Source organism: Rhipicephalus sanguineus, chromosome 8, assembly GCF_013339695.2.
Source record: "Rhipicephalus sanguineus isolate Rsan-2018 chromosome 8, BIME_Rsan_1.4, whole genome shotgun sequence".
Lineage (NCBI taxonomy): Eukaryota > Metazoa > Arthropoda > Arachnida > Ixodida > Ixodidae > Rhipicephalus > Rhipicephalus sanguineus.
In genome coordinates, this window is record NC_051183.1 from 78,039,573 (window position 1) to 78,063,138 (window position 23,566).

Below are 23,566 nucleotides of genomic sequence, written 5' to 3' on the forward strand. Positions count from 1 at the left end.
CTATTGCAAAAAAATGAGCACAGCTTGCACTAGGTCGTGCAAGGCTTGGTCACAGCAGAGGTGGATGGCTCATTTCCGCTTGTCTTGGTAACCATCTATACAGAATGCTTGGGCGGCCATTGAGCACATGCCGGTTCATGATGTTGATAATTTTCTATCTGTGACACACGGCAAACCTCGAGCTCTGCTGTAAAATAAAGCACTAAACCGGGCAAGAATTAAACATTCACTGCCACTTTCGGTGTGAGGTACAATATCGTTAAATGGAATCTGAAGGAGCCAGCAAAATGTGTTCCATTAGGATTTCCGTTTACTAAGAGGTGAACAAGGGTGCAGAATCCAAGTACGAAGCCCGATCATATTAGAGGCAGTTGTTGTCCAATTAGACGGCAATTCTGTTTAAAGAGATTTCCGTTCACCGAGAGCCTACAGTATTGAAACGTTTCACTGTACTGTGCCCCTGATATGCCCCTGGTGATGCGATTGTTTCTCAAGTTATCAATGTTTGTGCTGATGAAGCGGCCGTGCTTCGATGGATGCTGTCAGAGGAGGCATTGAATCTGAGGGCAATTGCATCATGCCATGGAGCAAGATGGCAAGTTGGGCCAGTTCGTTAACGATCATGTTTGAAAAATTTTGTTGAAGCACACCGAAAAACACAGACTAGGAGAAGCAGACAGGACAGCGCTTACACTCACAATTGAAGCTTTATTAATCAGAAAAAGTATACATAGCAGATACGTGGTTCCTCACGCATGCGTAACAGAGCAGGGCGCAACAAAAAGAAATTCACTCGTATCGGGATTACAAGAATTTTCGGCGTTACATGTCATTTATTAGTTATTGGAAGCACTACGTATCTAGATGCGTGTATTACTTGTCGTGCAGCTCAATGGTGGCACAATGGGGGCCGGATGTGGTATGACTCTACTATCTCGTGGGTAAGCTGACCCTTATGTCGAAAAATGATCTCGGTTTATTTAAACACCGGGTAACATCCGCAGTTTTTACAGTGATCTGCAAGATGAGTGTTGCCTTAATGCCTTAATACATGCGTGGTGTTCTCTAAGCTGATCATATACGCATCTTCCAGACTGTCCGATGTAGACTTTAACACAGGAAAAATGGCTGCCCACGTGCTCAAGAAGTGCTCAAGAAGACCACTCAAGAAGTGCTAAGCCAGTGCTAGATTATGTGTCCAGGCACTCTTAAGTTAGTAAAGAGGGGAAAAGTTGTCTTGTCTCGTGTCCACTTTGCAAAAATTGTGTGGTCATCTAATAAGTGATAGCTTTAAGAGTCACTTGGAGAAATTTCAGAAGTCAGGTTACCCCACGCAGTAAATTTTTTCAATGTGCACGGTCCTAGTTCGAAAAATAAAGGGCAGAAAACAGGGAGCCAGTTCGGAGCCAAAGAAGCGTGGGAAAATGGCTGTCATTCCATATGTGCACAAGTTGGCACACAACTTGAAACATGTTGCCAGTAGAAACTTCACATCTGGAAGAGGGGACATGACTGTGTTAGTCAAGCCACAATTGTGCTGCATGATAAGGAATGCGCGTATCTAGATTAGTAGTGCTTGCAATAACAAATAAATGACATGAAACGCAGAAAATTCTTGTAATCCCGATACGAGTGCCTTTTTTTTTTGCGCCCTGCTCTGTTACGCATGCGCGAGGAACCACGTATCTGCCATTTATACTTTTTCTGATTAATAAAGCTTCAATTGTGAGTGTAAGCACTGTCCTGTCAGCTTCTTCTAGTCTCTGTTTTTTGGTGCGCTTCAACCAAATTTTTCAAACATGCCATGGAGGTTGAAATAAAGGAGGTTCTCGTCTCAAAATACGTATGGCTCGGGCAGCAAAGATCTTGCTTGTGCTGCTTAGTGATGACTTTGCTTTCGCAAGCTTCGCTGTAACTAACCCGTGCCACGCGGCAACGCATGAAAGCAGCCATGCAGTGAAACATGCAATGTGCATCTTCATCCATCTCTTGCATCAAATTGCTGGTACATTAAAAGCTCATTAGTTTGAACCTCGTTAATTCGAAAAATCGGATAATTCGGACGTGTTCCCTAGTCCCGGCAAGCATATGCATTGTTTAGTGGGATCAAAGTTGTTAATCCAGTCACATATGGCCGCAACCCGGTTAATTCGGATAATCCGCGGAGCGAGCCGAGCTCGAAGCCATGTAAATGTGCAAGGCGAAAGAGCAAAAACGGCGTTCGCAGACAACCAAAATGAGGTGGCGCTGCCTGCAATGCTATCTTCATCAGTTAGTGACCACTGTTTTGTCCACATGTGGATCGAACACTCAGCAGCTTCGTTTCAACTTGATGCAATGCGTATGCGTACACTGTCATAAAACTCAAACATGGCGGAAGCTGTTGAAGACGAAGAGCTTTCAGCCACTGTCGGCATGCTGGCATAAAGCTCGCTTGCCACATCACAATGGACAAACCATCAGTTGCCGGCCATTTTACCTGTACAAGAACTATCGTCACATGCACGTGGTGGTGTTGGCGGTATGTAATCAGGGATGGGTGCAGAGCACCTTTCGGGCTAATTTAACACAGGAGTCTGGTGCTGTGGTTGCATTGAGAACGAAGCCATAGGATGCAGAAAATTGCGGCTTTTACATCGCTCTTACACAAAATAAGTACAGGATTTACATATTCATCAAGAAACTGAAAGCGTGTTGATGTAACAGACATTTGTTTATTGATTCCTTGATATTTTTGATAATTCGGCATTCGGTTCATTCGAACATTTTTTCCGGTCCCAGGAAATCTAAATTAACAAGCTTTTACTGTATGTCGAACTACCTTGTGGTACCCTCCGGATTCAATACATCCGTGCAGTTCCCCTGACGGTCAAAGTGCCGTACTTGTAGTGCCTGTAGATGTCAGCACTTGAGTTCTCTCGTGAATTCGACAGGAATCTCTCGTGCTGTCGGTGACCGGTACTTACTAATTCTTGTCCTCTCCCATTAACCTGTGCATGCAGGTTCAGGCCCTTGGCCCAGACCCAGGCTTCGAGGCGTGGCTGCGGGGTGCCCGCTTGGCCCTGGAGCGAGCCACCCTGCTACGCAGGGAGGGTCCCTCCAGCGAGGGTGAGTGAGCCTCCGGCGAGGGTGACCTCTCAGTGATGTGTCATCACAGTGGGACGTCAAGGTTAGACAGCAACTCGCGACATACCAGCGGCAGACCTGTCATCTGCTCGTGGTGCATGTAAACAACTGTGAGGGAATGGTCGTCGAGCGGCCCCAACAGCGATTTCTGCGATTTCGGCTGCATGCAGGACGCAGAGCACGCAAACTCGGGCGAACTGTGTTGGCTCGTCAAGATAATGTCGGGAAACTTTCAAATCAAAGTGAAATATTTTATACCTGTTGTCTGACTCCAGTGCATGCAAAACATTAACACTGCACACTAAGGAAACGTAAAGAATCCCTTTTGCGATGTCTTCAAATCGTGTCAGTACTCCTTTAAAGGGGTCATGAAGCACCCCTTGGGCTGATTGAAAAAAACACATCCTGCGGAAAGCTGACACGGCTATGAACTGCTCTGCCAAATATTACAGTCGTGCGCGCCGCGTAATGGCCACAAGCGGAGCGCGAAGTTGCCGTTTCCCCAGGCACCCTCTTTTCAAACAGAGGCCGGTTCTCACTCTCGTCGGTGGGCGGGGCGTCTGTCCGCTGTACGTCGCAAAGACATAGCATGCTTATTGGCCGATAGCCGACGTAAATCGAGAGCGGCGTTCGGATCAGATGCGCTTCTTGCCGCGGAATGCCGCCACTTGCCGGCGCCGCACTCGCGCAAGCGAATCACAGCGGGAGAGCGATCGCGTTTCATGACGCGCGCTGGCGTAACTTCTTTCCCCCATGCCACCCCTCCCTGTCTAGCTTCCAGTGCGCTCGTCGGCACGAGAAAAGAGAGAAAGCGCTGGGAGCGTGCGCCAAACCCCCGTAACTCCGCTGATTCTTGACGGATTCGAGAAATTTTTGCGGCAATCGATTCGGGAGGCAGTACACTCCGATACTGAGGCCATTAGATCATTACTTGGAAAAGTGGTTCATGACCCCTTTAAGTGAAAGAAATGGACCTGGGCCGGCCATGTAATGCATAGGACAGGCAACTGCTGGTCAGTTACAGCAATGAAATGGATACGAAGGGATCACCAAACCGATTGACTTACCTCCTCAGTACATGCAGAGGAGCGACATTTCGGAAAGAACGTTGCGTGAATGACTTGCAAGAAGGGAATTCTAATCTATAGGTGCCTGCGGATTTTTCACCGGAACTGTACGCCAGAAACTTTATATGCAGGAAAACATGTAAGCGAGGAACGTATAAGCGGGATTCTGCCGTAGTTGGGTGCTGTCCATCTGAACTATCTTCCTCAGTTGTGTGAAGTATTGTTCTTTTCTTAACAGTGGAGCTATTTAAGCTTGGAGAAACACCGTTAGTCGAAAGCAAAAATGATCGTCGTCATGAACCAATGCGCGCTGTTTTCGTCCTCTTCTTCCTCTTTGTCTCCTTCTTCATCTACTGCTTCGCTCCCAGAACACGTGCGCCGATTTGTCTGGCATGGGATGCAATAACTCTGATGGGTGAGAGAACGAGTACAGAGAGAGAGAGAAAAAGAAAGAGATAGAGAGAGTAGTAGAGAGAAAGAAAGAAAGGAAAGAAAGACAGAAAGAAATAGAGAAAGAGATAGAAACAGACAGAAAAAACAGAGAGCAAGACAGAAAAAGAAACAGAGAGAGAGAAAGAGGAAGCAAGAAATAGAGAGAAAGGGAACAACGAGAAAGATGGAAAGAGTGAGAAAGAGAAAGAAAGAAGGAAAGAGAGGAAGAAAGAGCAAACTAAGGAGAAACAATGAAGGCCGCCCAGCTTTGCACTTCCTTAAGACTTGGCACCACTATACTCAAACCTCGATATAACGAATTATCGGCTATAACGAAGTAAATGAGGAATAGTCTTGTCAGAAATACAGTGTTATGAATAAAAGTTTATAATGAATTTTCGGATATAACGAAGTTATTTTCGTGGCATATGCGACTTTGTTATAATGAGGTTTGAGTGTAGTGCGAAGCTGCCTTCATTTTTTATTTTTTTTTTGTCCTGGTTGGCACAGACAAGATGCACCCGCGCCTGCTACCTCCTCCCCTCAAGGAAGTGCTGGATGCGCTTCCGTCCGAAGCGGCCAGCCACCTGTCACGCCTGTACGCCTGCTACAGGGAGCCCTCGCCCACCAAAGCAAATGGGGCTGGCAACGGTGCAGAGGCGGGCAGTGGACTGCAGTTCCCCGGCACGCTGTCCGAAATGCTCAAGCTTTTCTGCCAAGCCTGCTACATGGTGGGTGGGTTCTGCGTACATGCGTGCGCAATCTTGATAGTGGGCATGGTATAAATACAGTAGACCCTCGTTAAATGGAATCTGAAGGGACCAGGAAAACGTGTTCGTTTAACGGGAGTTCCGTTTACTGAGAGAGGAGCAGGGGTGCAGAATCCAAGTATGAAACCAGTCATATTAGGGGCAGTTGTTACGTTCAAGCAGCAGTTCCGTTTAAGCGATTTCCATTTACTGAGAGTCTACTGTATTCCTGACAGGAGCACTATGTGTTTCTATGAGGGGCACAAACACACATGCCTGCCTCAGTGGTACAGTGGTTGCGGTGTTCGGCTGCTGCCCCAAAGGTCGTGGGTTCAATACTGGCTGCGGCGGTCACATTTTGATAGAGCCGAAATGCTAGAAGCCCATGTACTGTGTGATGTCAGTGTTAAAGAACACCAGATGGTTGAAATTTCCAGAGAGCTTCACTGGGGCCTACTTCATACAGTATAGACCGCTTATAACGTAAGTCGCCGGAGTCGCGAATATCCGCACTATAAGCGGTACCGCACTATAACCAAAACAACCTTCTACAAAGGCTGCACTTGCGCAAAACGTGTTGAGCATGTAGCCTCGCGTGTCCGATAATCGACATATGCGATTTGGGGCGCTTACAACCACTTAAATCTCCGAATGTTCAAAAATTAACCGCCAAAGACCCGCATTGCCAACGAAATGAACACGGGGGGAAAAAGCAAACAAAACAAAGTGCCATCGCGGAAATTCGCCGACTACGTTTCAGGTCACCTCGAGGTATGCGCATTACACAGAAACCATGTCGAATCGCGACCGAAATTTCACGTGCTGAGCGGTACCGATCGTTCGATTTCACGGGCGCGCACGCGATGTCCAAGACATTGCAATCGAATCCGGAACCACCATTCGAGAGTTGCATGTGCCAACCATGCCCTCGTTTTCATTAACGATATGATTCTCTTCCCTTCAAGTGCAGCCATCGCAAAAAGTTTCGTTGATTCCGCACCAAACCGCAACTTTCATCGCCCGCGACCGCTACCGAAAAGCAACCAACGCTGATTAGGCCTAGCGTGCGGTTCAGCATGTTGTCGTGGGAAGTTTCTCCAAGACAACATGAAGATCGGACGTCGAAAAGATCGCACTCAAGCACTAACCCAAGAACAGCGCGCATGATGCGAAGTTTGTGCGGTTTATGTTCGCGGCTGGGAGATCAACGGCGACAAAAGCCCGCCAAGCTCGTTTAAGTCCGCGCACTGGCAGAAAAGGCGAAAGCTCGCGTCATGAAGCCGCAAAACTTTTCAATTTGCGGACGAGGTAGCAAACGCGATATCTGTAGCAAGTGTGATAACGACGACGCTTTTCCCGACAGGAAACTTAGGACGTGATCGTACGTTCCACGCGTAACGCGCTGCCGGCAAGCGGCCGCGGAGCCTTGCCGCCGCCGGTGCAAAGGCTACTCCGTCGCCTAGGCAACCACCATCCTTCCCCACTCGGCGAGCCCGCACAGCGCTGCCGCGGTCTTTTTCCTCCCTCCGCCCCTCGTTCGTTCACTGTGCGTGCCCTCGCCCTTCGTAACGACCTCGTCGCTCCCTCCCCAGCGGCGTACCTACTTTGAGAACCGCACTCGCTACCGCGTTTGTCAGAAATATTTTCTCGCAATCGCATTATAAACGGTATTTCATCTTGGGGGACTGCATAATAAGCGGTATGCGTATACATGTGGTTCTATGGGAGGGTAAACGGGAGTCGAAAAAGACCGCATTATAACCGGTCCTGCACTATATCCGGTTACGTTATAAGCGGTCTGCACTGTAATCATATTGTGGTTTTAGCATGTAAAACACTAGATATCATGATTGTTATACCCAAATGTCGTTATAATGTAACGAGGTCTAATGAAATAGTGGGTATAACAAAGTAAATGAAATTCTCCTTGAAATCTCCATGGATAACCATGCGTTTGAGACCTAGTTGTAACGAAGTAAAATTGACCTGTCAGTGGATATAATGAACGATATTAGTCTACAAAAAACGCCAGGCCTGCGCGGAAAGCGCAGCAGTCACAGCGAAAGCTGGAAGAGCGGCATTTCTAGAGCCCGTTATAAACTCTCTTGTGGCTACTAATACAAGTGTACCACTACGCCACAAATCATAATTTTTGGGAAGTTGGGAAGCACCCACCACGACATTATTCGTAATTCTGCGGAGAAGCGAGGTACCATCTGTAAGGCATTATGTGCATTTTGTTGATGCAACAGTTGATGACGATGAAGAATTACGGCTGAGCCCTTTGTAATGGGTTGGAAGCTTTAAACGACACACTAGTTACCTAATTCATATTGTGTGACGCCCAGTCGTTATTTAACTGTCCCACCACGCCTTATAAGATACGTTAACCGGAGAAACGGGGAGAGAGAGAGAGAGAGAGAGGGAATTAACTTAATGAGACCCTGAGGAAATGGATCATGAGAGCCTTATGGGCTTCCTTAGCAACCAATAGAAGTGCACTTGCGAGGAACCCGCTACGTTATAAATCATCATAATTTTTGTGAAGTAGGGAAGCAGCCACTATGCAATTTTTCGTCATTCTGCGGAGAACCGTGGTACTTGCTGAACACCTGTAAGGCATTATGTGCACTTTGTTGATGCTGTGGCTGATGGCGATGAAGAATTATCGCAGAGGCCTTTGTAATGGGTTGGAAGCATTCAACAACCCACTCGTTGCGCAATTCGCATAGTGTGACGCCCGGTTACAGAATTCGCGTTCGTGTGACACCTGCTTGTTATTTTACTCTTCTACCACACTACATTACATACCGTATTTACCCGCATAATTTGCGCCCTCGCATAATTTGCGCACCCCTAATATTTAGCCAGCTTTGGTAAAAAAAAATATTTACTCGCATATTTTGCACTCCTCGCCCCGCTCGAGCCAGCTCGCCGGCCCGCGCGCACGGGGAAACTTTGAACGGCCGCGCCCCCGCGGCCCTCACCGAGCAGGCGAGCGCAGTCATACACAAGACAGGCCGCGAGTGCGAAGTTCCTTCTTCCGATTACTTCGTTCTATTCTCCGGAAACCGCCGAGACCGTACCCGAACTGCCCGAACACCCAAACCTGTTCACGGGTTGTCGGAACTGTTCGAGCGTTCTCCCGCCGTGAGAATGCATGCACGCGACACGGCACGGACTACTTTCTGCATCGGAGGCGTGCGAGGGCCAGTCGCGCCAACATTTCTTCTCGCTGACCCTCCTCGCCTCCTCCTCTGCGTCCGCGCTGCGACGCAGCCTTCGTTGATTTCGGAAGTTTAGGTTTCGCGATCAGCCAGTTGCGTTTTCACTGTTCTCTTGCGCTGGGCTACAATAACTATTCGGCAAAATTCAAGCTCAGTGTTATAGAATTTGCCTAAGGAAACGGGAACCGTGCCGCAGAAGAGTTCGCTTTTTAATACAAGACCGGGAAGGAGACCGTTCCGAGGACCGAAGCATGGAAAGTTTCCTGCCGTTGAAGAATACCTTTTCAAATATGTGCGAGAGCTTAGGCCCACCGGTATCGCCGTGCCGTGGCACCTCGTTACTCCCAGCATTGTCGTGAAGAGCTTCAAGAGGGCGGTGACAGCGGCCGCGGCGATGATTCTCAGTCGGACTTCTCAACCAGTGATTCTGACTAGACCGTGCATGACCGAATCTGCCTGGTTAAAGTACGTGCTAATTCTGTTAAAAACCCTTCGTTTGCACTATAATTTATTTTCTTCTTTAATGTATTATATCGCGCGTATTAGAACTATATATTGAGCGTTATTTCAGATGTGCTCGTGAAATCTCCGCGTAATTTGCGCACCCCCTTTTTGGAGCTCCAAATTCGCGAAAAAAAAGTGCGCAAATTATGCGAGTAAATACGGTATGTTAATGTGGTTCCTTCCCGACATGAAGCCTGTATAGGGTCTTTTTGCAATGCAGTTTCAAGCACCGGCATGGCTCAGAGGTAGAACACTGGGCTCCCACACAGAGGGCCTAGGTTCGAACCTCGTTCCATCCTGGTAATTTTTTCTTATTTCCTTTTTTTTTTCTTATTTCGTGCGATAGCGGTTACGGACACCGGCGGCAGCGGCGGCGCACAACTACGGCGCCAAGAACAGCCGTTGAAATGATCTCATAACAGCTTTCGCTGTAAAAAATCCAACCACAGTGCGTGAAGTATATCATTTCTGGCGGAGTTCGACACTCATTTGGCGTGGCCATTTTAAAACTCGCATGTCAACCTCGCGACCATGCACAGCCACGCCACGCGCGAACGAGCGAGCCATCCTCCTCGCTCAGCCAGCAGGGCGCAGTGAGTGGGCCGGTGGGCCATGTGACGGCAGTGAGAAGTGCAAGGTGGTTTCCCTCTCTTTCAAGAACCACTTCGCTAGGCTCCCTGCGCAGTCGAGGTTAGTCGAGGGTTGCATGTGCATTTGCACAGTGCACATGTTTCGACGATGACGGAGGTCAGTTAAATGCGGTCGCTGTGCACTGTGCTTTCGGCCTTTGTCTGCCTTGTGTGCCGCACCTTCTCCACGACAACGGACTTGATTGCTGTGCACCGTGGTTTCTCAGTTTTTTTACGGTCACGTCGCTGATTTCACAGTTGCATGGATGAAGGCTCTGTGGAAAATTGAAAAGAAAAGCGATCTTGTTAGAGCAGGAGGCAGCCATTATAAAGGCTGTCGAGTCCAGGACGAAGAAATCTCTGGTTGCCCGAGACTTCGGCATTGCAGTCAGCACATTGTCCAGCATTCTTGCTTTCAACACCGCAAGCAGAACCGCAAGATGTGTTTTATACTCGACAATTGCACAGCCCACCACACAAGTGCTGAGCTTCGCAATACTGAACGTTTGTTTTTGCCGCCTAACTGCACTCCGCTTGATCAAAGGATCATTTTGTCTTTCAAGACAGGCTACCGCAAGCACTTGGTTGATCATGTGCTTCTCAATATGAGCTTGCAGCGAGAAATGAAAGTTGACTTGTTCATGGCGATTGAAATGCTGCAAGCCACATGGACAGGCGTTTCTGTGAGCACAATAGCCAGCTGTTTCTGGCATGCCTTATGCAAAGTGGCCACTAGTGCCAAATCTGATGGGATTGTTGTCGTGGATGGGAATATGGCTGAAGTTGAAGCGTCGTGGAAGGCGCTCGGTGATGCTGGTGTTGTTGCAGCAGATGACTTTTTTTTTTCACTTGTGTCAGTGCCGATGCCGACGCGGTCACTATGGAGGAGCTGACCGACGATGCTATTGTCGCAGATGTCACTGGACAAACTGACGCAAACGATGCCGAAGACGCTGTGGTCTCCCTTGCACACACGTTCGATGTGCTAACGGCATTGCAGGGACTCGATGTGGTTTACCTTTTATGTCGTTTCTTCGGCGCCCATGGTGATGGTGAAAACAGCGTCAACGCAGTGGCCACCGCTGAAAAGGGAGTCTTTTACTTGCGATTTCCGTCGCTTGCGTGGTCGTGCAGCGGTACAGTGGGCTGCGAGGCAGTTTCCTTCTTTGCATGCTTATAGTTGTGCACCCAACTGAGCATACATTGCCGTAAACTGCTATTATTGATTTAACGAAATAGTGGATATCACGAAATAATTACGGTTCCCCAAAAGCTTTGTTATAACGAGGTTTGAGTGTATTACACCTAAGCCTCGATGTAATGAACGCTTAGATAACGAATTATCAGTTATAACAAAGTAAATGAAGAATAGCCTTGGTAATAAATACAGTGGTTCGAATATACGCTTATAACGAATTTTCGGATATAGCGAAGTTAATTTCGTGTCAAATGCGATTGTCTGCGAAATTTTGGAAATTATAAGTACTTGAGATGCGAAGTGAAATAAAAAACGCCAGGCCTGCGATGAAACCGCAGCACAGTCACAGCGAAAGCTGGAAGAGCGGCGTTTCTAGAGCCCATTGTAAGCTCTCTTGGGGCTACAATACAAGTAGACTAGAAAGGTACCCACTACGCCATAAATCACAATTTTTGTGAAGTTGGGAAGCACCTACTAAGCCATTATTCATCATTCTGCGGAGAAGCGAGGCACCAGCTACACGTCTGTAAGGCATTATGTGCACTTTGTTGACGCGATGACTGATGACGATGAAGAATTATGGCTCAGCCCTTTGTAATGGGTTGGAAGCTTTAAACGGCCACCAGTTATGTAATTTGCATTGGGTGACGCCCGCTCGCTATTTCCCTCTCCCGTCATGCTGTATAACATACGTTGACGTGGGAGAGAGACGGGGGGGGGGGGTGCGAAGAACTTACTGAGACCCCGAGGAAATGGATCATGCGCTCATGGGCTCCCTTGGCAACCAATCCAAGTGCACTTGCGAGGAACCCGCTACGCTATAAAGCATTGTAATTTTACTGGGACCCCGAGGAAATGGATCTGCGCTTATAGGCTTCCTTGGCAACCAATACAAGTGCACTTGCGAGGAACCCACTACGCTCTAAATCATTCTGATTTTTGAGAAGTAGGGCAGCAGGCACTGTGCCATTTTTCTTCATTTTATTGAGATCCGTGGTACCTGCTAAACGCATGTAAGGCATTATGCGCACTTTGTTGATGCTGTGCCTGATGACGACAAAGAATTATAGCAGAGATCTTTGTAATGGGTTGGAAGCATTTCACAACCTACTCGTGGCGCAATTCGCATTGTGTGACGTCTCGTTACAGAATTCACGTTGTGCGACGCTTGGTGCTTATTTTACTCTTCCACCACGCTATATTGCATATGCTAATGTGGTTCCTTCCCGACATAAAGCCTGTATAGGACCTTTTTGCAAAGCAGTTTCAAGCACCGGCATGGCTCAGAGGTTGAATACTGGGCTCCCACGCAGAGGGCCCAGGTTCAAACCTCGTTCAATCCTGGAATTTTTTTCTTATTTTCGTTTTTCTTATTTCGATCGATACTGGTTACGGACACCGGCGGCGGACAACTACGGCGCCAAAAACGGCCGGCGAAATGATCTCATAACAGCTTTCGCTGTAAAAATCTGAAACTAGAGTGTTATCGAGCAATGTGCCATATTTGTGATTTTTTTTTTCATAAAATACGAGCAACAAATTTGCAAGATAATATTTGGTAAATATACGTTACTCGTAGTATGCCAAGAAAAATTTTGAGACTCGCATCTAAAATGTTTATCTTGTAGGACCTCGTCAAAATGCCATTTTCACGCAATTCGCAAAAAACGGTTCTGCTGAGTGGAGACTTCCGAATTTTTTTATTGCGATAGCAATTATATGGACAGTCTCGGCTGATTTTTGCTGTCCCCGTCGCCGCCGTCATGCACCGTATATGTATATATGTATATATATATATATATGAAAGCCACAAAGAAAAATAATTCAGAAAAGCTTACCGACGCGTGGAATCGAACGGGCGATCTCTTGCTTCGCAGTGCGCGGCGTTAGACGGTTAGGTCACAAACAGTGCCGTCTTCCAGCCTGCTAACGGCAGGGTATTTATATACACCATTTACTTCAGCATGCTTTTTTAGTCACCACATAGGCGGCGCGACGTGCGTGCGTGGCGCGCTTAAAGATCGTTGCCCCGCTCCTGCGAACACCGTTGCTCTTCCCCCTACAGGGTGTGGTCGCCTTCATGCACCTATCTCGAGGAAAGAAGGGGCGGCCGGTGGGGGGGAGCTGGGGGTACGAAGGTCACTTCGCTCGCTCCAGCGGCCGCGTTTGCGAAAGGAGCGCGCTGTTCAAACAGAAATAAACAACTGGGACAATTAGTTCGCGCTTGTCCTGAATGTACCTGTTCGTTCGTTTCGTACATCCTGCTTTATCTTTGAGCACTGCGCTAAGTGTCGAGCTGTGACGCATTAGTTTGCGCTCGTCCTGTGTGCGTTCTTTTCGTGCATCCTTTGGGCTCGAGCGACGCGCTGGCAATTTCGAGCTGCTTTCCGTTCTTCGCGTTACATTCCAATTTATTGCTATCGCATTCATTCTTCGCCGTTGCAGCGAAACTGTGACTTTTTTCACTAAGGCAAAATTCTTTTCTGCAAAACTGAGAATGGTTTCGTGGCCCTGGGGACTCGAACCGCAAAATATATTTTTATCAGCAAAATTAAAGGGGGTCCGCGGACATGCACCGATGTTCTTATCTGAACACAGCCTACCCTATTTGGTTCGAAATTATTCAAGCCCGATCACTAGGCTTGTGTAAATAATATTAGTTCGGTTCGAAGCAAATAATCCTCAGGGTCGAATGCTTTTGAAGCAAATTCGGATAGTTGTCAGTTGTCAGTTTTGACTTGAAACTGTTGGCTACTGAAGACTACTGCACGCGAGGCTTAGTGACAGCAGTACACTTTATGCTTTTCCGTGCACAACATACTTTTTCGTATGCCACTAAGACATCTAGGGTGCCTCTTTAAAGGGGCCCTGCAACACCTTTCTTTGTTATATTGGAATAGTCCCATTATTGACGTATGACTCTTCACGAGCCATATGCCGCAAAAATTTTTCGAATCCGTCAAGTCTAAGTGGTGTTACCAAATTATAGAGATCACGTTCTGCAGCTTTTTCTCTCAACTCAACGCAGCGAGCGCGCGGAAAGCTGCGCGCGGCGTGAGGGGAGGGAGGGAGAGCGGAGGTGCGAGGAGGCGACGTCAGCGCCGGCGGCATTTTTTTCATTTTTTTCTCTCTGGCGTCTCGGCGCAACCACGTGGTCTGTGCCGCCACTTCCGGTCGGCTTGCGTCGTTCTCGTCGAGCGGAGTCGATCGCGCTGTGTATCGCGCGTGCTTGAAAACTGCGCGTCGGTTTGGTAATGTTGGGTGTGCACCTTGAACGCCGTAGTGTTTTCATCGCTCTGCCAACCATGGAAGCAAACGTGCGCGCTCGTTTGGAACGAATGACAGCTGAGATCGGTTTCGGCCCATACTCCGATACACCGCCTCGTAAGACGGCACTGGCAGACGACCCCGAAGCGCCGCCATTACCGGACTCCAGCATTGTTATCGGAGACACGCTGCGCCCGTGCCTCGGTCGGTCGTGAGAACGTGCCGACGATGCAGTTCTCAGCTGACGAGGCAACACTCGAACGGCTGCCACTCTCAACGGCAACCGGCGATGGTCAAAAGCACAGAAATATTCACTTTTTCGGCACTGCGCATGGCGAAGAAAACGGAACCATGCAACTACGAGCAGACGAGCTGTCGGTGAGACCGGAAGTGCTAATATTAATGTTTGTTCGGTGTTTTTAACGCGATAACAGAATATAAACATACATATTATCTACTTATTGAACTCAAAATTAACAATGAAAGTAATAATGAGGGTGTTATCGTGATTATAACATCAGCCAATGGTGGAACTGCCGACAATCGCGTCATATTTTGCGGACTAATACATCATTTGTCGAGAGAAGAGGGAGCGATTTTCAGCTGACTTTGAGAATTTATTGTAAATTCCAGGCCGTGCGCATCGCTATAATATTTGGCTCGCGTGTTCTCGGGAGCCTCGACTACCGATCGGCAGCGCTTTTTGAGCATGCTCGAAAAGTGTTGCAGGGCCCCTTTAAATGCATCGCCAGAGTCATTGTAGTCCTTTTCAAAATAGTGTGTCACTTGAGACATAGAGCTGCTTGGCCTGGCCTTTACGAAAAATTCCACATCGGGTCAGCACCCGTGAATGCATTGGTCATGTCACTTGCCTGTAGTCAAGATGTAGGCCTGATGTCAATGGCACTGCGGCTAGCCTAATGAAAATGAAACTCGTGGTAGTACTTGCACGCTGTTTTGATATTCGTTCACCCCGAATACTTTGTAATATTGGAAATTTTAAATTCAGGTCGAAGCAAACTCGAATACCGTAATGTTTGTGCGGATCTTCCAAGTGCTCGAATATTCCCACAAGCCTACCAATCACTATTTGCTTCAAATTTGCTTCGAACCTCAAGCCTGCTATTCACCCATCCCTAGTGTTAAAGGGACTCTAAAGTGGAACAGTGAATCTGTTTGGATTCATAAATTGTACGCTGACAACTCTAATGTCTGATCTCATGATCATAGGTTTATTAATAAAGGAGAAAATCAAGATCAAAGTTTCATTTTTAAATTATCGCCGCACGTGACGTCACAGATTTCAAAGTGTATTTTTTGTATTTTGGTGACATTGGCTCAACGAAATTTCCTGAAGCTTGGTATGTTAAGTGTCCAGCTCCCTCAGAAGACAATGTACATCGTTTTTACAGATTGGGAACTGCATAGGCCCTAATAGATGCCATGAAAACCTATGACGACACAGCGTTTGATGAAGGAAATTCAAGGTGGCGTTGCCACCCATATATTTTTTTACACGTTTTCTCGCTTACCAAGCATCTTCTCGTGGCCAGTGTGGTGATTTTGGTATCGTGAAAGAGTAATTTGCTACAGCATAGACCGCTTATAACGTAAGTCACCGGAGTTGCGAGTATCCGCACTATAAGCGGTACCGCACTATAACCAAATCAACATTTTTGAAATGTTGCACGTGTGCAAAACATGACCAACAGGCAGGCGCGCGATTCCGACTATCGAGGCATGCGACTGGGACGTAAGTTTGCATCTGCTTACATTTGAAAATGTTGAATGGTTAGCGTCCGCGGACCTGCGGTGCCGACATAACGAACGCGGAAAAAATGCGCCGTCACGGGAAGTCGCCGCGGTAACATACTGCGCGTGCGCGATGTCGAAAACGGTGGCGACCGCAAACCACCACTCGAGTGTTTCACACGCACGCCCGCGTTTTCGTTAAACATGTGAGTCACCCCTTCTAAATGCAAAATGTTTCATTGACTCGGCACCAAACCGCGACTTCTGTAGTCCGCGGCCACCGATATGGCAGCTAGCACCCGTTAGGCCTAGCGTGCGCGCTGCAACTTAGCATGCCGTCGCGAGAAGCTTGCCTTAGACAACACGGAGATCGGGCGTAGAAGAGATCGCACTCGTGAGCTGAGGGCATCACGCGTGAAACGAAGTTTCGGTTCGCGGTCGGGAGAACAGCTGCGGCAACTATCCTGAAGAAGTCTTTCAAGCTGCTAAGTCCGCCTGTTGGTGGCAAAGGCGAAAGCTCAATCGCGTCTCAAAGCATTGTTACTTGTGGGGGAATCGAGGTTGCACGCGCGATATCTGCGCTCTACGGCGAAGCAACTATTTTCCCAACGGAGACAAACAGCGGTAACGCGCCCTTGATGCGGATGCGCACGCCCGTACATAGCGGAGCGCGCATGTCAAGCGGCCGAAGAAAGGGGGGCAAAGGCTTCTCCGTCGGCCACGCAACCGCTCCCCCTCCACGCAGCACGCACCCGCACCGGGCTGCTGCCTCCCACAGCCGTCCCTTCTTTTTTCTCCCCCCGCTCCTTGTTCGTTCGTTCCGCGTCCCCTCCTCCTTTGTAGTGCCGTCGCCGCTCTCTCCCCCGCCGGCGCATCTCCGCTGAGAAGCACGCTCGCTCCCTCGCATCTCTGAGAACGTTCCGGCAGCCGCATTATAACCGGTCTTTCATCTCGGCGGACTGCACAATAAGCGGTATGCGTGTACATGGAGTTCTATGGGAGGGTAAACGGGAGTCAGAAAAAACCGCATTATAGCCGGTACTGCACTGTAAGCGGTTACGCTATAAGTGGTCTGAGCTGTATTACGAGAAAAATCGTTTTTCTCTTCAATGTCCCTCTAATGATTGTCGGTGTCTCTCAGGTTGGCCTGGACGCGCACCCCAACGTGGACGACGACCGGGTGCCTGCCCAGGTGTGGTGGTCGTGCGCCTACACGATCCACGGGGCCGAGTGGCTGCTAAGGGGCAAACCCCTGCTGGGAGACCTGTCGGCCCGGCGTCTTCACTGCCTCGAAGCCCTCGTGCGCACCGCGGCCGCCTCACTGCGCGTCTCACCCCCCGAGGCCGTGGCCAGCCACTGCCTGCGCATGATGGGCCGCGTGTTTGCAGTCTCCAGGTGCGTGCGCTTTTCTGCGGCATTTCGTGACAGGACGGCGTCTCTTTTGTCACCCAGAGCGCTTTCCTATTGTTGAGCTCGTTACTGTAACTAGAAAAAAAAAAGACGCGTTCACCATGACTATGCGTGTGCGAACATTTGAGTGCTTTGAGTGTTCAAATGCATATTACAGTATTCGAATTCGGTTCGACACACATTTAAAAGTTCCGAAATTTCTAAGTATTCAAGACGAATGAATAGACTTATTTTACCGTATGCAGCCGAGCTGAAGAAGTAATTTCACTGCTGCGTGGTGCCGCTATGCCACAAAGCCACCTATTCAGGGGAAGTCTGCATTGCTGCAAATCCACACTTCCTGGTTATGTGCGCATGTTATCTGTGCCCAGATTAATTTTGCAGCATACACCCTCCACGGGGGTGTAGTGGTTATAGTGCTCGACTGCTGACCTGAAGGTTGCTGGATTGAATCCCGGCCGCCACGGCTGCATTTTCAATGGAGCCGAAAATCCTTGAGGCCCGTGTACTTTGATTTAGGTGCATGTTAAAGAACTCCAGGTGGCCGAAATTTCCGGAGCCCTTAACTGTGGCATCTCTCATATCCATATCGTGGTTTTGGGACATTAAACCCCAAGAATTATTATTATTATTATTATTATAAATTTTGCACCATAAGCTGTTATGAGCTCACAACAGCTGATTGTAATGGTACAGTTGTCAGCGACTGCTGGTGTTCGTCGCGACTAGTGTGAAATGGGGCATACATACTGTCGTGTAAAACTGTAATCAAATAGCATAGTATTCATTATTTCCGAAGAAACTACTGTATAGTTTGTGTGAAGCGTAGCATATTTACTTGCTAATCACCAGCATTGACTGACGCTGGCTTGCACTGGGAAATGTTGGTGATTTTGTACTCGAATTGCCAAAAATGACACGTACTTTCCAAGGTACTTATACTATTTGGTACGTCAAGGAATGAAAGTTATCGTTTTGAGTAGCGCTCGTGTGTCCTGCGTGTCTATCATCCTCGTCATTCCTCGAGCTCAAAAAAAAAAGGGTAATTCAATACGCACCACCAAGCCCACTTCAACACACTAGTTGTGTATCCGCTATTATAACAGTGTAATAAAATCATTCATGTGTACTGCCACACCTCTGCTCTTTGTACGCTGCGACAGGTTTGCTCGGGAAATTTCATCACTGCTTTTTCTTCGTTTGCTCGTAGCCCACCTGGTACGAGTCGCAGTTCTCAAGACGTCAGTCCCACGTCTCCGTCCGCCACTTCTCAGCTTTCCACTGACATGACAATGACGGCAGCAGCAGCAGCAGCGTTCTGTAGTGAATCTCCCGACAACCTGGTGACATCGGTCGACTGCCTCGAGCAGGGCATCCTAGGCACAGCGGGTGTGTCGCTCTCCGAACCCAGCCTACCTCCGTCGGTGGCCATGACTCTCAAGACGGCTTCCGGCGGCTCAGTGCTGGACATAGATGCGTTTGGACTGATGGTGGCGTTGTGCCTGTCGGCCCCTTCGTTGTTTGCCAACGCTGCACCCCTGCCCCTAGGGGGCGCCCTGGACGGCCACGTACTGCGACTAGTCCTTGCCCTTCATCTGGTCCAGGTAAGTTAGCAGTTTGATGACGGGATCCCAAGGAGACGAAATATATTAATACCTCGTTATAAAATCAATGGTTCGATGATAAATACACCCTTAACATAATCCGGAAGTGTGCTTCCCTGCACTGCATATTTGCCCAACTACTGTATTTACTCGATTGTAATGCGACTGCGATTATAACGTGAGCAGCGACTTTTCATTGCAAATCGCAAAATGGCCTAAACCGTAATCATCTAGAATTGGGTGCATCATTGCACTTTTTAGACAACTTGAACTTCAATATTCGATTGTAACGCAAGGGTCGACTTCATGTGGCAGAAAGCTGGGAAAAAAAGCTCGCGTTACATTCGAGTAAATATAGTAATGGCTGTACCTGTCGTCTTTCAAGTGGCCACCGAGGTCGTAGTTGTACGTTCTGGGGCTTGTCTATTATGCGTGCTTATATCAAGAGTGCCGAGTCTACATTTTCCGCATAACAGCGTGTGCAAACTGCGCTTGGAACATTCTGTTTGCAGAAGTGACTAGCTGCCATTCGTTCGGCTAACCGCATCGCAGGAAAGCTAATTTACAGCTATGAAAAGGGTCGATTGGTTGGTTGGGAAGAGGCACGATGAGAAGAGGGCAACAAGAAACGCCGACCAAAATGAAAAAGATTTAGAGTGTGTTCCAATACTCGCCGTAGATGGCTAAATAAACGGCTAAGTGGGCGGCCACCATGTTGATTCCCATTCATTCCGATTCTCACATAGCTGCCAAAATAGACAGCTTTCTGATAATGGCATCGGAGACAAGTGAGGTGCAAGCTACTTAGCTGTGCAAACAAGATGGCGGCTCAGTGAAATGCTCGGATAGCTGATATCTTGCCGGCATCTTGGATCTTGCCGGCCTGCACACAAGCAGGTGCTTTTCCACATGCTCAATATAAGCTGCGGCCGATTTTTCATAGATTTGAACACGAAACAAGTTAAAGAAATAACAGTTGTCTGTATTAGCATTTTCTTGTCGACACGAGGTGGCGTCGTGTCGCGAAGATGTCATCCAGACGCGTTCCACTGCTTGTACGACTGAGGCTCGATGCTGTCTTTTAAGCTGTTCGCGTAGACTTTCTACAATGCCATCCAGAACTGGAACACAGTCTTAAAAACATTGTGACGTTTTCGCTTCCTTATCAAAGCCAAAACGTCTTACTGTTTTTAAACCTTTTCATGTTGGTCAGTGTCTCTTATATGTTTCCCTTTTCTCACCACACCTTATTATGACAAAGTTGAAGGGAGAGTGAAGTTACTTCATTATATTCATTACAGTAAACTTGACAATTCAAACTGATAATTAAGACTTTCAGTGAGAACAAATTTTAAATTTTTGGGTGATGCACAATGTTTTCAGTGTTTTCAAAGCCACCTATTTCAAACTACTTCATTGCACAAATTCGGTTGATTCATGTTTTGCTTAAGTATCTGAAAATACAGTCGACTCTCGTTAAACGGAACCTGAAGGGACCAGGAAAATTTGTTTTATTTAACAGGCGTTCCGTTTAGTGAGAGGTGAACAGGGATGCAGAATACGAGCTCGAAACCAATCATATAAGAGGCAGTTATTTAAACAGCTGTTCCGTTTAAGGGGGGAAGAGGCACTTTGACATGAAGCATCTTTTTATTTAAGTTAGGATAATGAAAACTTCGGTGATCATGTATTTACATGTGTAAATATCAAATATGAACTCGGTTTTTATGTAGCCCTTACGACAATTTTTTTAATTAATCATTCATTAAAATTTCGTTTAATCACTTTTTCAATAAATTGGCTACTCGGATCCTGCTGAATTGAATGTCATTGCATTCTACAGTTATCAAAGAGTGCAAAAAGCAAATTTCATGGTTCTAGCTTTCCTACAACAAAAGTTATGAAGCTTCAAAATCCGCCATTCGATTACCGAGAAAATGTATTTTTGTTATTTTCTCTCTTGTAAGAACTTACGCTTTTCTATAGTAACATATGACACTTTGTTGCACTCACTAAACATCCAGCTTTTCAGTAATACAAAAATGATCAAAATCGAGTGTACCAAAGCTGAGAAACGCTCGCTAAAAGAATGAAAGGTGGCCAAAAAATTGAAACTGAGAAAAAAGCAAAAAACAAAACTCTGTATCTTCAAGGAGCGCTACACAAGTAAAAATGCTTTACTTTGCAAATAAATGCCTTAGAAGACACCAGGAGAGTAGCCTATCACATTTTCCAATCGAAACGGCCCCAGTGCATGTCATTTCAAGCAGTTTGTTGATTGCGGACAAGTCGACGATGCCGTAGTTAGCCGCCGACGGGTCAGAGCCCTCGCACGCTGTAGCGAGCGTGCGCAGCTTGCGCTCGCTAGCGGAAGTTGCCGATAAGCCGGAGATCTTATCTTCAGTCTTTTTCTGCTGTTGCGCACGATCGGTGCTAGTCAAGAACGTCGTGTCGATCCTTCTACCACGCTTCCTATCACTGACGTCGTCGAGGCGGCCGCCGACACAGGTGAAGTCGGCATTTCGACCGATGAATCGCGTTCCGCCACCACGCCGTCCTCCGCTGGATGCGCTTCTGATGCACCCGAGCCGTGATCTCGCTTCTTTTTTTTTTTTTCGAATTTATGAGCGCTGCGCAACTTTCGATACGGCTTCGCCACGATCAAAGTTCCAAAACGCGGCCGAGAGCGTAGGCCTAATTCACTCCCGGCGGCTGCGGCGCACTTCGTCTAGCTCACTTGGCGCCGTGCCAGTAAGCCGCCGCAACGTGCAGTCTTTGTTGAGGATGATAAAAACGCCTGCTCCAGTTTCTTGCCAGCTTGCGCGGGTTGGAACTTTACGGACGTAAATCGACGAGAACAACACAGTTATACTACGGCGACATCAACTTGCCGCTTTACGTGCACTGTAGCAGACAGCGCGGGAGGCCCGACGAATCGGAAGGCGTTATTTAGTCACGTGGGCTCACTGTGCCAATAGGCTCACGCGGAGGGACCTTTTTTTGGCGCGGATTTTTTACGTGAATTCTGAGTGGACGGAAACAAGGGCGGTGGGATATTCAAAAAAAAGCGCGGCTCTTTCGAATGCGACCAAGATGGCTGCCGTAGGTAACGTAGAACGGCAACAGCGCGGCGCTGAATAAGCCCGTTTTTTACGCGTTCATCGCTAAAAATTTAGCTCGCTGACGGCACATAAAATGCTGTCACGGCTAAAATACTGATCTAAGACGCATGAAACTTGGCGAGGTTATGCATCAGTAGCGGCAGAATCCAAATAAAACATTTTCAAAAATTCGATTTTTTTTCTGATTTTCGGTCTCAAAGACCCGCTTCCCCCCTTAAGTGATTTCTGTTTAGTGAGAGTCTACTGTATTGTCAACATGCGATCGCTCAAGTGATCGCCTGTTGACTGAGAAAGATAGAAAAAAAGAAGAGAGACTGTGTGGCCTTGGTGGATCTTGTGTGGAACTCTTGTCACTTTCGCCACAGTACAATTGATTGAGTGATTGAAATACACTCAAACTTCATTATAATGAAGTTAAATCTTACACCAAAATAACTTCGTTATATGCGAAAATTCGTTATAAATGTACATTCCTAACACTGTATGTATTGTAAGACTATTCTTCATTTACTTCGTTATAACTGATATTTCGTTCTATCCGTGTTCGTTATATCGAGGTTTTAGTGTAACTTTAATTTACAAAGTACCATGGCTCTACGTCTCCTGGCTACTGCGTTTTTTGTTTTTTTGTGGTCCTGTGAAAAACACATTTGAAGGGCTCTACTTTACAAGGCCAAGAGAAGGAACGAATGCACAGTTGAGGACGACAGTTGTTTGTTCTGCTGCGATAACTGCGAATGTTTTCTTTCTTTGTGCAGGTGATCCTAACGGTGGAGCCACACGAAGAGAAGATGGAGACGGACTCTTCGTCACCTGTCGAGGAGCAGAGCAAATCTTCGCAGTCCAACTCGAGGTTACTGGAGTTCTGTAGCGAGGTGCTCACTGCTGCTGGAATGCCACCGCAGAATCCGTCGACGGTGAGCCTGATATTTCTTTTTACAGTCGACGACCGATAATTCGGACTCCACGGGGAACGTAAATAAGTCCGAATTATCAAATGTCTGAAAAAACGAATGCATCAGAAAAAAAAAAACTTTTATTGACACTTCAGGGTCCCGGTGGCCGAAAAAGGTTGTCAATGCGTTGCTGCCCGCACTTCCACTTACGTGCAACCAAGTCCGCCTGTATCTCCGCCAGTGTGATGTGATCGCTGTAAAATGACGAGCTGGTTTCGTTCGTGAAGGCAACGCGTCTGTGCGGCGCACTTAGCGGTCGTACAAAGAGTGGCGGCGCGGCACGTTTGGGTTCTAGCTGCGTGCACTACGCATGCAGATGCACCAGGCCACATGCACTATCGAGCAGTTGACTGAAGATGCTTATAGTAAGGCTTGTCAGCGATTGAGCTGTACTGCCGCGTTGGCCACCTGCCGCCATCACGCCTCCGTGCATTTCCACTGCTTATCTGTAAGACATCGCCGCCCCAAAGGGGCCGCCCATAGCGGCCCCTTTGAATTTCCGGTCCGCTTCACCCCATAACAC

General features: G+C 47.7%; 1 protein-coding gene across 1 annotated transcript in view; it reads left to right on the plus strand.

Moving 5' to 3' along the window:
• Positions 1 to 23,566, plus strand: part of LOC119403335 (E3 ubiquitin-protein ligase UBR2) — a 71,808-nt gene that overhangs the window by 22,982 nt on the left and 25,260 nt on the right. Inside the window, 5 exon segments of the mRNA XM_049418282.1 lie at positions 3,003 to 3,108; positions 5,136 to 5,356; positions 17,093 to 17,346; positions 18,572 to 18,965; positions 22,846 to 23,004. Of these exon segments, the coding sequence (XP_049274239.1) occupies positions 3,003 to 3,108; positions 5,136 to 5,356; positions 17,093 to 17,346; positions 18,572 to 18,965; positions 22,846 to 23,004 (1,134 nt within the window).